Source organism: Parus major, chromosome 18 (assembly GCF_001522545.3).
Source record: "Parus major isolate Abel chromosome 18, Parus_major1.1, whole genome shotgun sequence".
NCBI lineage: Eukaryota > Metazoa > Chordata > Aves > Passeriformes > Paridae > Parus > Parus major.
The window spans coordinates 6,133,475-6,149,734 of record NC_031786.1 but is presented as its reverse complement, the minus strand read 5'-3'; the positions used below and the strand labels follow the sequence as shown (position 1 = coordinate 6,149,734).

Below are 16,260 nucleotides of genomic sequence, written 5' to 3'. Positions count from 1 at the left end.
TTGTCTAATCAATCACTTTTTAATTCAGCCTGCTCTGGCACCTGGGACACCCTGGGAGGCTGTGTGCTGCTAAGCAGAGAGAAATAAAGTTGGACCACTGCTGGGCATCCACCTCTGTGGCTCAGCCCCAGTGCTGGGGGCAGGCAGTGTCCCCCCAGACCCACCTCCCACCTCTGCCAGCTCTGATATCTCCACAGCAGGTCCTGTTTTCACTGCCCCATTGCTCAGCATCATAAGAGCCATCCTGATTTGGAGATGGGTAACAAGGCAGGCCAGCACAGGTCAGCCACTGGGAAGGGCTTCCAGTGGGCAAGGACATGCTGGTGTTGCTGTGGGGAGATGGTGACTCAGGTTAGGGCAGGGGGAACTGGTTAAATCACAAACCAGGACATCTACAGGGCCAAGAAGGTTCTGGGGACAGTTGACATGCCCAAGGATGCCTGAGGGAGCAGCAGGTGCAGCCACCTCCTGGTTCCTGCCTCCTGCCAAGGCAAAGCCATGGCACAAAACCTTCCCCAGCTGAGACCCTGCAGCAGGTCCTTCCCTGAGCCACCAACAGCTCCTGAGCTGTCCAAATCCATCCAGGGAAAAAGGCTGGTGAGCACATTCCTCAAACCTTCAAACAGCTGAATCCCTTCAGGGACACGTGGCTCCTTGATGGTGGTGAAGCTTTGCCTAAAGCTTCTTCTCAGGTTTAAAGTTTTTTTTTCCCTGGCCATTGCTCTTCCAAGTGCTGCAACAGACTGAATTTCTCCCCGATGCCAGTTTGGCCTCAGATTTACAGCCCAAGCCCCAAAATCTGCTGCTGCTTGTGAGGTACTTTGAGAGAATCACAGCAGAAAGTGTTTATTTCCATCATAAAGATCTGCTTTAATATTTTAACATAAATCAAGCTGCGCTTTATGGTGATAATAAATTTGCTGGCAGAAACTGCCTTTGCAGCCTGAGGCAGCAGAGCAATTCAATTTGTTTGGCTTTAAGTGTAAGGAGCCGTAATTGAGAAGGGGAAAGTACAGATGTTTTCATTGAGTTTGCAGCTAGCACCCAGAGTTGCAGGAGGCTAATAGAGAAGAGGCGAGGGTCTCCATTAGCCTCTCCACTTGCCATTTCTCCTTGGCCTGCAGCCCCATCCATCACAGCCATTCCCTCCAGGAATAGCTGCTCCATGCTTAAGCACAAGGAAGGAAAGGATGGAAAAAGAAGTCAGACTAAACCAGATGTATAATGTGCATTTTATTGGTTTTAATCCCACTTTTAAAAAAACTAATTACAGTTAGGACAAAGTATCATGTGCGAATCTGCAATAATGAATTGTTAGTGCTGATAATGGCCAAATAAAAATAGACTTATTCATGATTAGTGAGAGGAGAGAGCTTATGCCCTGCACCATGGGGTCACCCAGCATCCCCCCCCAGCCAGTGCTGGCTGCACTGAACCATCCCCTTCCTGCTTTCTCCAGTAATTTTTAAGGCATTGCTATGTCATGTTTTATATGAAAAATGTTCTCTGCTGTAGAGCTTCTTTCTGTTAATCACCCCAATTCCTCGGATATATTTGTTTTGCTGCTGTGCAAGGACAGCAGGTGTCTAGGAATTCATGGTTATTTATTTGAGAAGCACTCATGCTCCTTGGGGAGCACAGTCCTTCCCAGTAAGCTACCACAGCAAAGGCTGGGGCTGGAACACAAGCCCTCAGCACCCCATTGCATCCAAAACCTGGATCCAAGCAGCACTGGAAGGTGCAGCCCCTCAGAAGTCACTGTCACATATTGTTGAGGAGGAGAGAGGGACACACGGCCAGGGAAGAAAAGGCACATCTTTAAATATAAGAGATGGCAGGAAAGAGGGTGCCAGGCTGGACTCCCTCCCTCCTGAGAAGGGAAGGGAGAGTGAAAGGAGATAAAATAACAGAGAACACTGTTGCTTGGCTGCAATGAAATGTGAAGGCAAGAGACTGAAATGGGCATGTGGAGGGCAGGGGCTGAGCCAACAGCCTTGCAATGCATGGGCAGCTCAGGGCAGACAGCTCTCAGCCTCTCCATTAACCCACACAAGTGCAGAGGAACAGCCCCCTCATCCTGTCCAGTTTCCAAAGGCTCATTTCATCAGCATTGAGTTCTCTCTCCAGCTCTGTCCAGCTCCCACGCAGGGGGCTCCCAGCTCAGCTGCCCCATGAATCTGCCCTCCAAACTACTGCTTCCTAAACAAGACACCAGCACCAGATACCTGTAAAATACCTTCTTAATTTGTACTGAATATGTACTGAAGATGCCACATCAGATTCTCAGGAGCACTTGGAAGTTTCAACTCACTGGCAGGGGCTGCCAATGTCTGTTTAAGATCAAGCTGGAGAGAAGATGAACAGTCTCTCCAGATTCTCTCCAGGCAGCTCAGCAAGGACACAGTGGCAGTGCTCAGGTTTGAGAGGTGCAGGGTTTTGCTTTAAAAGCCATGAAGTGGTTTTATACAGCTCCAGGTACTTGCATATTCCCCCAGGAGGAGCACTTCAGGTCATATGGAAACCAGAAAGTCCTACTTGAAAACAGAGCTTGATTAAAAAGAGCTGCAGTTCAAAGCTTGCTTTAGTGAGCAATGACATTTAATACTGCAGCAAGCGCAGAGGGCAGGAGGATCTGACATGCACCTGGCTTTGAACCTACTCTGATAACAGACAGTTTAAAATAGTTCAGGTGAAAACTTTTAAAGTTCTTCCTTCTGTCAGGAAAACCCGTATGATCTGTGCCCCAGGGCTTCTGAACGCAGGACCCGGTGACAAAGCGTGGTGTTACAGTGACCACAGTCATCCTAAAAGCAGAGACTCTCCTAGAGCTGCCTAAGGTAGGAGCAGCCCATTTATGAAAGAAGCAGAGCAGGAACAGCCCCAAGCCCACCTTAACCCTGTGCAGACAGACAAGAGAGGGAATTCGAGCCCAGCTCCAGCAGGGTTTCAGGGTTTACTCCTTGTTTCGGGAGCTCTGCTGCTGCAGGCAGGGCTGAGCCAGGGCACAGCCGCTTCCTCCTGGCACCGGCTCATTCCCCTGAGTTAACACCCACCTTGTTTCAAGGCTAATTACCCAACGGGAGCCGGGAACGCATCAGTGTGCACAGCCGGAGCCTCTCGCGTGTCAGGACTGGGTAATTAGCACCTCCCCAGCCCACACAGATCCCGGCCGCTGCACTCAGGTCCTGCCTGCTCGGACCAGCCCCGGGCAAAGCTGAGAAACGGAGAAGGGCTCTGCCGGTGAAAAGCATCGAGTCATGTGCCGGTGCTGAGGGAAGCAAGGCTGATTTTGTTTCCAGTGGGAACAGCTGTATTCCTGCATGCAGAGGGGCACTGCTCTGCCCACCTGAGCTGCCATAGCACAGAACAGGATGGAAGTGTCAATGTAAACTTCCAGGCTGGAGAAATCCAGCTCTAAGCAAAAGATCCCCAATCCCAGGCAATGTGCACAAACATGATAATGCTTCTAGAAAAAGAAAATGTAACAGCACAAAATGATTTCCTTCTGAATTAGGTCTATTTCACCCTTATGTTTTCCTTCAGTTGGTGCAGGAGGTTGGTCTGAAGGAGTCTCAGTAGAAAGAAGAGACTCAGTTATCCCAAACTCCTGCTGGATTCTGCACAGCACATTCCTGCCTTTGGGAGAATTGACATTTAGTGACACAGCCAAGGTTGTCTCTCCTGTGTGCTGAGACCTGCAGCACACAGAGAACCACAGAGGGACAGACAGAGAACGTGCTGCTCTGACAGAGCCAAAGGCAGGAATGGCTGGACACTGGTAAACGGTGCAGGCTGCCAAGGCTTTGTCTGAGAACCAGAACTGTAACAAGGCTGAGTCCACTCCATCCACACCCAAAGTGGAGTGAAGAAAGTCTGTGTCATCATGCCAAACAGCCTGGAAACTTCCCTTCATACTGCCTCTCCCCCTCACTGCACAGTTCCAGAGGGGGAGCGGAAATGCTGGAGTCTCTGGAGCTCCAGAGGGAGTGCGCTGCTAACCCTCATCAGAGCTTTGATTCACTCAAGACAATGTTTGCAGTCACAAACACGAAGCAAGAGAAACCCCAAATGAGCACGAACACAATCCAGAAGCTGTGCCGGAAAGGGGAGAGGTGTTTGTTCACAGTCCCAGTGCCGAAGACCAGCTGAGTGTCTTTCCGACTGCAGTACGCGAGGAAAGCTGGGATGAGATACTGGATCCCATTCCCAGCATAGGCTCCCGTGATCCCCACCAAGGACTCCAGATCGTGGGTGCAGAAAGCCACCAGCACTGGGGGGATCAGCGTGATGGCAGGAAAGACAATCCTATCCACCACCCACGGGTAGGTGCCCCCTTCTCTGTGGAAAAGGGTCTTCCAGTTGTTGCGCAGGGTCACTGCGATGATGGGGAAGTTGGTGCTGATGGTGAAGACGGGGAAGAGGCCCAGGAAGTACCGAATGAAGGCCATGCTGATGATGTCACAGTTGGTGAAGTTGAGCGTGTACATGTCCATGAGGGTGTCGTTGCGGAAGCAGTAAATGGCAGTGAAGGACAGGAGGCTGTAGAATGCCAGGATCAGGATGTAATCGAGCAGCACAAGCTTGTTGACGTGCTTCTTCTTGGAAATGGGGGTGATGAGGGATGGCAGGGAGTGCTGGCACATGAAGGAATAGACGCACACCCCAAACAGGTTCCGGATGCCCGACAGCTGGGCCATGGACGGGTGACCTTCAGCTTGGCCTCTGCTGATGCGGACGAGGGCCAGAATAATCATGAGGATGAAAGCTGGAAAGAGAGAAGGTCTCAGGTCAAGCCCAGGCCTGCACTCCCCATGACCTCCTCCCACTGCACTGTCAGTCTTGGCACCAGCTCTCTCCTGCTATGCAAGAGCATCTCCTTATCTCTTTGATGCACCACCTTATCTGAGGGTGCTACATAAAAGGTGAGGTGCACAGGAATTAATAATGATTTACTGTCAATGCCACTCAGCAGATAAGGGAATGGGCTCAGGCATCTCCCTCCAGTCTTCTTCCCACAGGGACTCACCCTCCCACCCCCAAGAGCACAGGGCTGTGCTGAGCCCTTAGAAAGCAGAAAGCTGACATGGCTGGTGAACCCTAAGCCCTCAAGGGCTTTGGTCCATGGATGCTTCTCACATCCATGTGAGACGTTTTGCCACACACACACTGATTAAGCATCTTAATTTCAAAAAGGCTGCGAGATGTTTGAGCTCTGACTTGGCTCCAGTCAACCCCAGTAATATTCCTGCACATTTCCACCTGGACTGTTGTTTTCAAGACCTCCCCTATGTGCACAGGAGCAGCGGCTACTAGCGAGCTTTCCTGTCCCTGGGATCTGTCAAGCATGATAGAGCAAGAACTAGCCAGCCATTTCCTGAGCAGGAGGAACAGGCTGTCTGTAGCTAATCCCAGGGTGTAGAAGCCAGTCTGGAAGGGACTAAAGCAGCACTGAAAGACTGCTATTAAAATTCATGGTTTCTAGACAAAAAGTCTGCTCATCTACCCTTTACTTTTGTCAGGAAAAAGCTTAACAACATTTTACAAAGCTTATTACAAATAACAACGTGCCAGGGAAAAAATGAATTGAGGAGATTGGGCTAATGCCCTTATTACTCTGGGGGTGGAAATTTGAGCCAGAGCAGTTACTGTGAGACTCTCATTCCTAGCATGGCATATAAAAGCAGCTGAAAACTAATTCTGGAGTCACAAAAATTGCATCAACTTGGAAAAGATGATCATCAGCTGCTGGAGTTAACAAGTAATGGGTAGAAAAGGACCTGCCTGGCAGGGCAGCAAGCAGTGAGATTTACAGTCTGGTGCTGCAATGGGTGGGTTGCACAGAGCTGTCCTTGCACCAGTCTGAGGCACAGGAACAGAGCCATGAATTATCAGGTAATGAAAAAATCAACAAAATGCTGAGACAACTACTACAGAAAACTACCAATGTCATTAATATAAATCCAGTGGAATTAAACAGAGCAGTGCACAGTTCAGGTTCATAGGAGGAGGCTGGCACCAGTGCTAGGAGCTGGGCAGGCTCACCATGGGGCTTACTCTGTGCCCAGCCCTGCTCCCCACAACATGTGGCTGGAGATGGGAAACCCTGCCAGGGATGGGACTAGGGAAAATAGTTACAAACTAATTAGTGAATGCTGCTTCTCTTGTGCCCAGCAAGATCAGATTAACCTTACTGAACACTGCCTCCTGTACACCCTCAGCACTCTCCAAAACCCTCTCTCAGAAATTCACATTCCCCTGCAGCAAACACCAGCTCTATGCTGAACCCTTCCCAAGCCACATGCTGCATTCCATCCTGTCCTACCTCAGGAAACCTCTCGCTTCCAACTGTTTTTAAGTGACAGGGCACATCTACCAGCCCTTCCCAAACACCACACTGACAGCAGCAGATCCATTCCCTCACAGTACCACAAGGCCAGGTCATTTTGGGAGTGCTAGGCTCTATTTCCTCCCCCAAGGGCAGTCACAGAGAGCTATGGAAGGCAACTCATTGCTCTGGGAGTGTGCAATTCCCCCTGCCTTCACTCAAGCCCAGCAGGTGAGGGGCACTGTGAACAGGGGTACAGTTGTTGTGCTTCCCCCAGTGCTCCCCGGAGAAGAGATGCTTGCCAGCCATATCTGCTCAGCAAGAGACCCAGAAAGAGCTGTGTTCCAGGTGATGTGACATGGCTGCACTCCCTGGGGCTGCACAGGCTACAAGGAAGAGGAAAAGATGCCCTGAGTAATAAGGCAAAGCAGGTTGGGCAGCTCTGGAAATGTGCTGAGACTGTTCCTTTCCTTCTTGCCTGGGAGAGGTGGTCAGGCTCCGCAGCCCCATCCTGAGCTGCTCCTGTATGTGGGCTGTGACTCAGGAGTCTCACACCTCTTCCCCTGCACACTGGACAGTGAATCTCCTCATGCTCTGCTCAACAGAGTAATGAGTGACCCATTTCCATCCCCCAAGCCCACTCTCACCACTGGCTCAAAGCCCCACTTTCTGCACCAGTGCCAACAGGACCAGGTCAGGGGAACTTTCAGGCAGGAACCCCATCCTTGAAGCATCTCCCACAGACTCTCCTCTGCCCTGGCATGTGCTTTTCTGGCAGGGAACACTGAAGGAACAGAATTCTTGTGGATTCCATAAATGATGGATGGCCTTTGGCTTAAGCAACTAGAATTTAATACATTTGTTTTTCATTAAATATGCATTTCAGAAATTTATTAATATTACAAGGAGTGAGGATCCAATACTAAGATCCAAACTAGTTTTGCTTCCAACAAGGCAAGCTCTGTTTCCCCTGCCTGAGAACTGATGCTCTGCAGATGCTAGATCCTTGAAAGAAATGGTGCTGGGTAAACTGGATACCTCCCCTGCACAATTCCAGCCCCAGAGTGGACAACAAAAGCCCTGCCCCATGGTTGTTTTCTCTCAGTCCCTGAGGCAGAAGAATTCCTCCCTCCTGGAAGTGGTGAGCTAAAACACTTGCCTGTCAAATTTATCTCTCTGTCCCTGAGAGAAGGCGAGCCAAAAAATGAAACTCTGAAACCTAGATATGGTTTGGATGATAAGTCAAAATGAAAAGAAGATGACAGGCTGATGGACAGGCAGCTTTGAGCAGAAAAGAGGCAGCACAGGATCCTCAGGCACACACAAAGCTCCCACTCACATCCCCTGCTCAGGACAGCAGGCTGAAGGCAGTCACACGACACTATTTCATGTCACCTACTGTTGTCACATCAGCTGTCCAACAGTGTTCTTTCACCACAAGGATCCTGGTGAAGGAAGACATGGATTCACAAAAAAACCTTGATGTGTTCCTCTCCACACAGAACAGAGGACACAAGCAATGTGTTCTAGGGATGAAACACCCTCAGACCATGATCAACAGTACCCAGAGCCACAAAGCAAGGTCAACAGTGATGGCACTATGGATTGTTAGTTGGTAACATGAAAAATTTGCTTTAAGCTTTGTTTTTTATAAATCAAGGGTTTTGCTTGTCCTGATTTTTCCACAGTGTACAACCCACTCCAAGCCCCCACACCACAGGTTTGGCAGTCAGCAAGGCATAGAGGCCACTTCTTGTCTCATCTTGTCTGCTCTAGATGTTTGAGCATCATCTCTAGTGAAGGATCTAAGTAAGACTGAGGAAAAAAATAAAAGAGGGGCTATGCCATAAAGGAAAACTTGTGATGAATCTCATTCCAACCATCCAACTGCTTCTCCTGCAGACTCTCTTTGCTTCCCTCACTATTTGAGGAACAAATGTTCTTCTCAGATAAAGCAAACCTTTGCAGTCAGCTACTGCTGCCTCTCCTGCTTGACTCCGACACTGATTCAGAGAGAGGGCAGTTCTGCTCTGGTTCTTGCAGGTGAAGTAAGGATGAATATGGATGAGCTGATGTCCAAAGTAGTACAGTTTGGGAAATATGGGAGTCTGGGGATATTAAGAAATACATTTTTGTGCATTTTGATAGAAACATAACAGAGCTGCAGAGAAGCAGTGAAGATAATTTAGCCATTCTGAGCTTAAGGATCATTTTACATAGTCAGAGAAAACACCTCTGTAAATGAAAAATGGTGTTTGTACATGAGCTTCATCTCTCTGCAGAAAGGCTACTGCAGAAAAGAAAATAAGTCCAAGCCTCAAACACATTTTTTTGCCCTGTCATGGTAGGTTCCTGCAAGAAGCAATGCTCAGAATGAGTTTCTGGTTTAACCCCCCTTTGCATCCTTGCAAGACATGGTACTTGTGAGATGTTCACATCTTCTCCAGTCCTGTCCCTACTCCCATTCCTCCTTCTACAATGAAAGCCTGGAAAGAACATCACCATGCCTGCCTGCCACCCCTTTCAGGGATGGCAGTGGTGTGCAGCCACCCCATGCCTAGCTGCTCCCCTACCCCCCAGCCATTTGTCTGAGCTGGTGCCATGACATGTTGGTGGCAGGGCCATCAGTCACCACTGGCTGACGGTGTGACAGAGCTTTCCTGTCCAAGCAGAGAATCAATATGCCAGGAAATAATGATAATGGATCACCCTGTCCCAACACACACCGTTTGCTTCCCTTTTCACACATTAAGCAGCATGATGGATTCCAAGAGGAAAATGTTTTCAGGAGCTTCCTAAACCCAGTTTCTTTAGAAAGGGAAAGATTTCTTCCCACCTCAATCCTATATCAAGTCAAAACACAGCAGACCACTCTTAAACAGAGGAACAGATCTCATTTAGTTTAAGATTAGGCAGCTCCTTCATAGAAAGGGCATAAAAACAGGAGCATCTGCTCTATACACACTGAATGGCCCAGGAACATGCCAAGTCAGTGCTACCTTCTGCATCTCCACCTCACACTTGTGCTGTCTACTTCCCTGCTGATGTCTTTCTAGGATGTTAGTGCCCCTTCTCAGAGCCAGCTGCCTGCTGCCCTCCAGCAGTGATGTGAGCAAGCTGAAGAGCCCACTGCAACTCTGGAACCACCAGGCATTCTGGATCCTGTGGCATTCAAAGTATTAAAGCACAGATGGAGTCCAACATGCTGGCAGAACAAAGTATCTGAAATTAAGACATTGATTTTTAAATTTAAAACTCATTTAGCCAGTTTCTCTTGCAGAAGCTATATCCTGCCACTTGTTCATGACCTTCAGTCCTCCACAATTTCCAGAGCAGCAACTGATTAAATTCTCCAACCTTCAGAGGGGGTTTCTATATGAATTGACAGTAAAGAGGTAACATGAAAACCAGGTTTGCTCCATTAGATGTGGGAGCTGGAGTAGTTAAGGATGGATTTGACAATGACAGAGCCTAAAACACCATCTCTAGGAAGATGAAGGATTTATGAGTGCAGAGACTGTGTGGAAACAAGATGGATACGTTCATAGAAGACAGCAATTCTCTGGAGAGAAACATCAGAAGGAAAAGAGGAGGGAAATTACTTCCCAGAAGAAAGGTATGAGCAAAAAACTGTTGCTCCCTCCTCTAATGGAGAGCAGGGACTTGCCCAGAAAGTGTTACCCTCCCTGCCCCAAAGCCTGAGGCAGGGTCCACATGGCAGGGGACTGTTGCTCATACACAGAAGTGTGACACAACTCAATAAGAAGGCAAAAAATAAACCTCTCAAGCACCTCCATTCCCCCAGGCCTGGCTTGTTCCTGCTGCAGTCAACTCCAATACTGCTGCCTTGGGCCAGGTGGAGCTCCTTTTCTCCACAAAGGGAAATTCCATTAAACAAGTACTACCAGGGCTTTTTGGCAACCCAAAATTCAGTGGAGCTTCTCTGCTCTAAGGGCATAATTTCCCTGCTTTTCTTCATCAGGCTTGCAACATCATAACCAAGATTTACAAGTAGCTTCCCCAAATGTGGTAACAATGGCTGTCATGAAACCAGCATAGCTACCCCATCTCAGCCCACATCAGCTGGTCCCACAGACATCTGCACACCAGCAACAGTTCACAGGGGAAAAATGGCCCTGCACTTGGGCATTTATCACAGATGTTTTTTCTCAACATATGGGAAGGAAAGAGCAGCCAGCAAGGCTTGTTTGCTTCTGATGGAAAATTACCCACGTAGTTTATGGTACTCTCTCTGCCAGTCACCTTCAGCAGAAGAACTATAAAACCTCTGTGAACAGGACTCTGTTCTCAGCTCTGCTGCTGGCTTGGCCTATCAGCTCTGACAGTCACTTCTTTGTCTATGTCAGAATTGACTCTTCTGAGAGAAGGGAATAATACACACTTTGGTGTCAATGTGAGCCTGAACTATGGCTGTGCATGCTTTGGAAAGCACTGGCTGCAGAGCACGCGTGTCCTGTGAAATCCAGGTGCTCTGCAGACTCAGCCACATCCTGCCCATCCTGCCTTGGGCCCTGCACAGCAAAGTTTTTTATCATCTTGTTCTGCCAACATCCACTCTGAACAGAAAACAGCTTTTCATGCCACAGCCCCACCCTGAAAACCTCTGTGGGCACTGTCATCCAGACCCTTTTGCAGGGTTGAATGGGCCCTTACATTTCCAACTCCCCTTCTTCAGCTCTCAGACCCATCAGTGTCTCCTGCTACCTGAAAAAAGTGTTCTCTTCAGGAGCATCACTCCTCAGGCAGGATCTCAGTGGTCCTGTCCAGTACTGCAAATCACTCTCCATCTGTGTCTGAAGCTCACAAGGCTCCTTCTCTCATACAGGCATTGCTTCACCCCACTGCCCCCCACAAACAGCACTGAAATGAGCTCCTCAGCCGACAATTCCAAAAGCAGGCATGACAGAAGCACAGCATTTTAACTAACTCTTCATAAATATATTCACTTCTCTTAGTGAATTATTTACCCTGGGCTCTGGCAGCAGCTTCATCTGCTCCAAAAGGGATATAAGAACATGAAGTAACTTTGTTGAAGCAGCTTGTCGGAATGAACATGCAACAGTGTCCTGATTTACAGTCCAATTCCCTCATCCTCCTGTATGCCCTGCAGTGTGAAAGGAGAGGGGCAGAGATCACAATGATCCCTCCTTAAGCTATTTGCAGAAAGCTCAATTTCTGATGTGAAAAGAGGCCAACTACCTTGAGGACTGTGGGCACTGGCAGACTAATTTCTCAGCAGGAGACTGGAAATTCAGGACTTCAGATAACTGTGACCACCTCCTAAATCAGCCTCCTCTGTACCTGTCAGTCTCAGCACCTGAAGGGATGTAGCACAGTGACTCCAGGTTTCTGCAGCACAGGTGGTTCTGCTGCTAAGGATGGCAGTGACAGTTACCTGAGTCTGCTCGCAAGGTGAGATGGTCTGAGACCAGTTCTCTGCAGAGCAGTGCTGTAAACAGCAGGGCTCTGATGGAAAGAGCAGAACTACCTGAGAAACCACAAGATAAAGAAAGTCAGCCCCACTAGCATGCTCTGGACAGCCCTTTCCTAGTTTCTGCCCCAGAAGCCTTCTACCAAGTAGCCTGGAAGGGGATGGGATGGAGAAAATAAGGGTTTGACATAGACTTCCCAGCAATTCTTGTCTTATTTCCCTCCATCTTATTGGACAGGGAAAAGAGCTGGGGTAGAGATTTTACTCCTGAGCATGTAATTGTGAGATCATTGTTTGGACAGGGCTGGGAAGGTTCTGTCTCAAGGGCTGCATTTACTTGAATAGATGTGGTGTGATCCAACAGGGAGAGGGAACTGAGCCTGTTCAACCAAACCCAGAAGTTTATTACTCTATAAACTATCTCTTCATTAAAATACAATACTTTCTAATAACTACAATACAGCATCATGAGCAGCACACAGAGCACAGGCCCCACGTGGGAGCTGTCTGGGAACATTTGGCAGAGACAATTTAAAGACAGCAGCAATAATCACACTACCAATGTCTTTAGAGCCAGCAGTCCTCACCTACAGAGCTGGGCATCTTGGGCTGCAACAGGCTGCAATTAATCGGGTTAGCTGCTTAATACACAATAGCCCAGTGTTTGCTGCTCAGCTCCACCAAGTGCTGTCCTTTTGTTATCTTTCCTAATCCATATCCTATCCCATGATGCTGCTAGACAGTTATTATCCCATATAATCCAATAATAAAGAGGTAGGGCTGTGCCCCAGTGAGCTGTATCCCCTCTCCTGTGAGAGGTGCATGGGATTTACCTGGCTCAGTCCCTCTTGTTGAGCTGTGCCCTTCAGCAGCTCACCCCTAATAGCACTCACGTGATCAGGATTGAAGAAATGAGAGGGGGGAAAAAAACCAGCTAGATAAGCAACTCTCTTTAGAGAGCAATCCATCTTCCCCATAGATTTAAACCCTCCAGAAAAAAAAAAGTGTCTGGAATCCAAACAGCAGAATTGGAAATACCAACAACTCTACATTTATTGATGGCTTTAGCCTTCTGCAAGAAGCCCTGATCCAGTAACTTTGTAAAAGGCCTGGAAACAGGCTCCAAAATTGGTAAAGGAGTTGACCTAATGACAGCTCTACACTTTCCCAAGGCTGAGGTGGAAGAGAGCTGAAAGGAAGGCAGGACTTGTACTATGGGGAAGGACCCTCCTCACCCCATAGGAACAATTTGTACTCACATGGCCCCAAAGCTGGGTGAGCCAACATAGTTCTAACTGCAAATCAAAACAATGCTTCACTGTAGGAACCATTGCCAGGATTTAAACCAAATGATTTTTCACTGGTTCACTGGCCCTTTCTCCAGGGAAGCACAGCAGGCAGGCTCCCTGTTGCACCCCTTAGGGTACCTCTGCTCCATCTCCCAAGGCAGATTAGGTATCTGCAAAAGGCTGACAAAGCAGTCTGAAGAGCTTCTGCATTGGGAAAGGGATGAGAACTCAGGTAGGCAAAGCCTTACTCATCTGCCAGCTCCTGGAGTACAGAGATCTCTAAGCAAGGATAAGGCCAGCAGTTCAAGCACCAACTGCTGCACTGAATTTAACCACTGGCACTCACCAATGCCAAGTGACAATCAGTTCTGCAGCCAAGTGTGTAAGCTGCTACTCTTCAGATGACTGGCAACAGCTCAGTTCCTCGGTTCCTCTGCCACCAGCCCCACCTGGAGACACAGGTCCACCCTCTGTGCTCCAATCAATCCTGGCAGGGAAGTGTCTTGCCATGCCAGCCTTGTTTCCAGATGAGCTGTCCATGATCAAAGGCCCAGACAAGAAGGACCCATCTGTCTGGGCTCTCAAGCAGCACAACACTTGAGCTTGCGAGCTCCTCCTTCAGCTTTCTCATTTTATAGGCTTCAGAGGTGCCTGTCCTGGCTTAGTCCCTTATCCTGGGAGGACGCCAGATAAAGGGCTGATCCTTGGAACATCTCCACATTCTTTGAACTGGCCCATTTTTAATTTCCAGCTCAGATCCCAGTGTTTAAGCCTATTTTTCAGAGAGAGAATGAATTTTTTTTATCTGTGAGGTGTGGAATGAAACTGCTGTAGGCTTTGATAGCCAATGTGCTGCTTCTGATGAGGACAAGGCTCTGGAAGAGGCTGGTGACATCTGATTATCACTTAGATCAGGAGAAAGAGGGAAAGCAACTTTCAAAGGCAAGGCTGACACTGTTGCAAACACCAGCAGAAATGACCTTCACACACAGCTAGCTCTCTCTGCTGCCAAGAACCATCCTCTCAGCTGCTATCATCTGAATCACCAGTACACCTGGGGCAGTGCTGCTTTACATCAGCCTCCTCTGCTCTGAAATCCAGGGACTTTCCACTGGGCTGGGAAGAAGGGTCTGTGATGGGTCCTGTGGGAGGCACAAAGTCTTTACTGACCTCCCAGCTCAGGAGGCTTGATTTTTTCAAATCATGATGCAAAGAATGGGTCAGATTCCCATCCACACCGAGCCAATGAGCACACGTAAGCTGAATAAGCAAGCCACTGTCCACATGGGAAGGTTTTCTTTCCTCCACACATAAACAGGTAGGTGGGAAGCTGCAGTGTTGCTCTACTGCTCAGAATGTTTTGCAGAACCACCCTCAACACCACATGGCTAAAACCAAGGAAGGTGAAGGAAAAGCACAGTTCATACCAGGACAAAGAGTTCACATCTGGCCATTGGCATGCAGGCAGGGAAAGTCCAGAAGACCATAAAACATTACCCAAGACCATTCTTTAGGATCTAAGCTCTCTAAACACCAACCTGTGTTAACTCACAGCCCTGCTTTTGGAGAAGGGGACAGCAGTGATGTGAGGACATGGGAGAAGCCAGCTTGACAAATCTCAGCAGTAGGGGATTGATCCTTACCCTGGGATCTGCAGCAAGAGCTTTTCTCTGCTCCCTGCATCACATGGCTTTTTGACAAATTGTCTTTCCCAATAAATCTATCCCTCATTGTACACATATGGAATCTGTTCTTCTAAGTAGCCACTGAGGTGCTGTCAGGGTCATTAACTATCATTATCTGGGGCAGCTGTTCCCCAGTGTGCTGATGCAGGAATCAATCAGGCTAAAGCATGAATTTCCCCTACACTTCTCCAAACACTGCCTTTATACCTCTCCATCAAGCCATGAAAGAAAGGAACAGTTCTGCCATCGTGCCAAGGTTTAGCAATCCTCATACTGGAAGGAGCTGGCTAAAGGGAAAGCAATGGCAGATAAGGCAGGCATCAGACTGTCACAGAGACAGGATGAGGTCTGACTGATGTCTTTACCAGGAAAGAGGAGGCAGAGTGATTGGAATCAGGCCAGTCAGCTGAGCAGAGATCACTTTTTTAAAGAAAAAAAAAAAGAAAAACCAACAAAAAAAAAACCATGCAAAACTTCTTCATTTCCTTTAGTACCCCTTAATGAGATAACCTCTTTCTCTGAAGAATGGGGGGGTTTTCAAACCTTTCATGTGCTCAGACAACAAAGGAGAAAAACAGGCATTGAGGATTTTCACACCATCCAAAGTCAGGATTTATTAACTCAAACTATTCAACATCTGAGACTTGAGAGCTTAAAATCCAACTTAATTTTCCTGAGTGTCAACTGCTTAACCCCATTTCAGGAATTCTGTAGAACAGAGGATCTCTACTTCTCTGCAGTGACTGCCACCCAGCTCCAATGAGGATGAATTCACAGAGAAAAGACAATACCCAATTGCAGCCAGGTCAAGAGTATGTGTGTAATGGAAAACAGTTAGAGAAGCAGCTTTTCTTCTTATTCCAGTGATAGGTATAAACAGAGTTGTGTCTGAATGGTCTGGATTCACACACCAGGAGACTGTTAACCTGCAGGAATGCCCTTTATTAGCCCTGAGTATCAGTCACTCTGTCTAGGAGACACAAAAATAGACAAACATGAACATAAATCTGCACAACCCACACACACCTCTCAGCCTTTAAGGGCATTTACACACAAGCCAGATATGAGGCAGCTGCATCTTTGAATGACAAAGGCATTGGGGGAAAAAAAAAGGAGTAATGTCTTTCTTCCCCCTTAAGGAACTGATCTCTCTTCCCAGAAGTTCTTGGCAATATTTTGGAAAGAACCCCTGGGAGCAGGACTTCCTGGTTTGGGGGTTTCCTATAGAGCACATCCTGCCATAAAGGAAAACCGAGGAAAATAAATGCAAGCAGATGATAAAACTAAGGGTGGAAAGTCTGATAGAAATGCCTTTTCCTCTCAGATCAAAACAAAGATTGTCCAAAGTCTATTGTGCATATTCTGTGAGAATGAGAAACTTCCAGCTGGTGGGTATCACTGCAAGGACCCAGACAGGAAACTCTGCCAAACCTCTTATGCCCCTCATACAAATGAGACTAAAACCTCATTTACCAGCCATGTCTGACTGAGAACAATTTGTTTAGTTTT

The 16,260-nt window shown here is 47.9% G+C and overlaps 1 protein-coding gene across 4 annotated transcripts in view; it reads right to left on the bottom strand.

Moving 5' to 3' along the window:
* Positions 1-1,214: 1,214 nt before the first annotated feature.
* Positions 1,215-16,260, bottom strand: part of TMEM104 (transmembrane protein 104) — a 44,193-nt gene continuing 29,147 nt past the window's right edge. For 2 of the 4 annotated variants that reach the window (XM_015646029.3, XM_015646032.3), the window contains exon 10: positions 1,215-4,765. In XM_015646029.3, the coding sequence (XP_015501515.1) occupies positions 4,005-4,765 (761 nt within the window). In that variant the 3' untranslated portion in view covers positions 1,215-4,004. The remainder of the gene's footprint in view (positions 4,766-16,260) is intronic. The other 2 variants (XM_015646031.3, XM_033518678.1) reach the window with 1 other exon arrangement.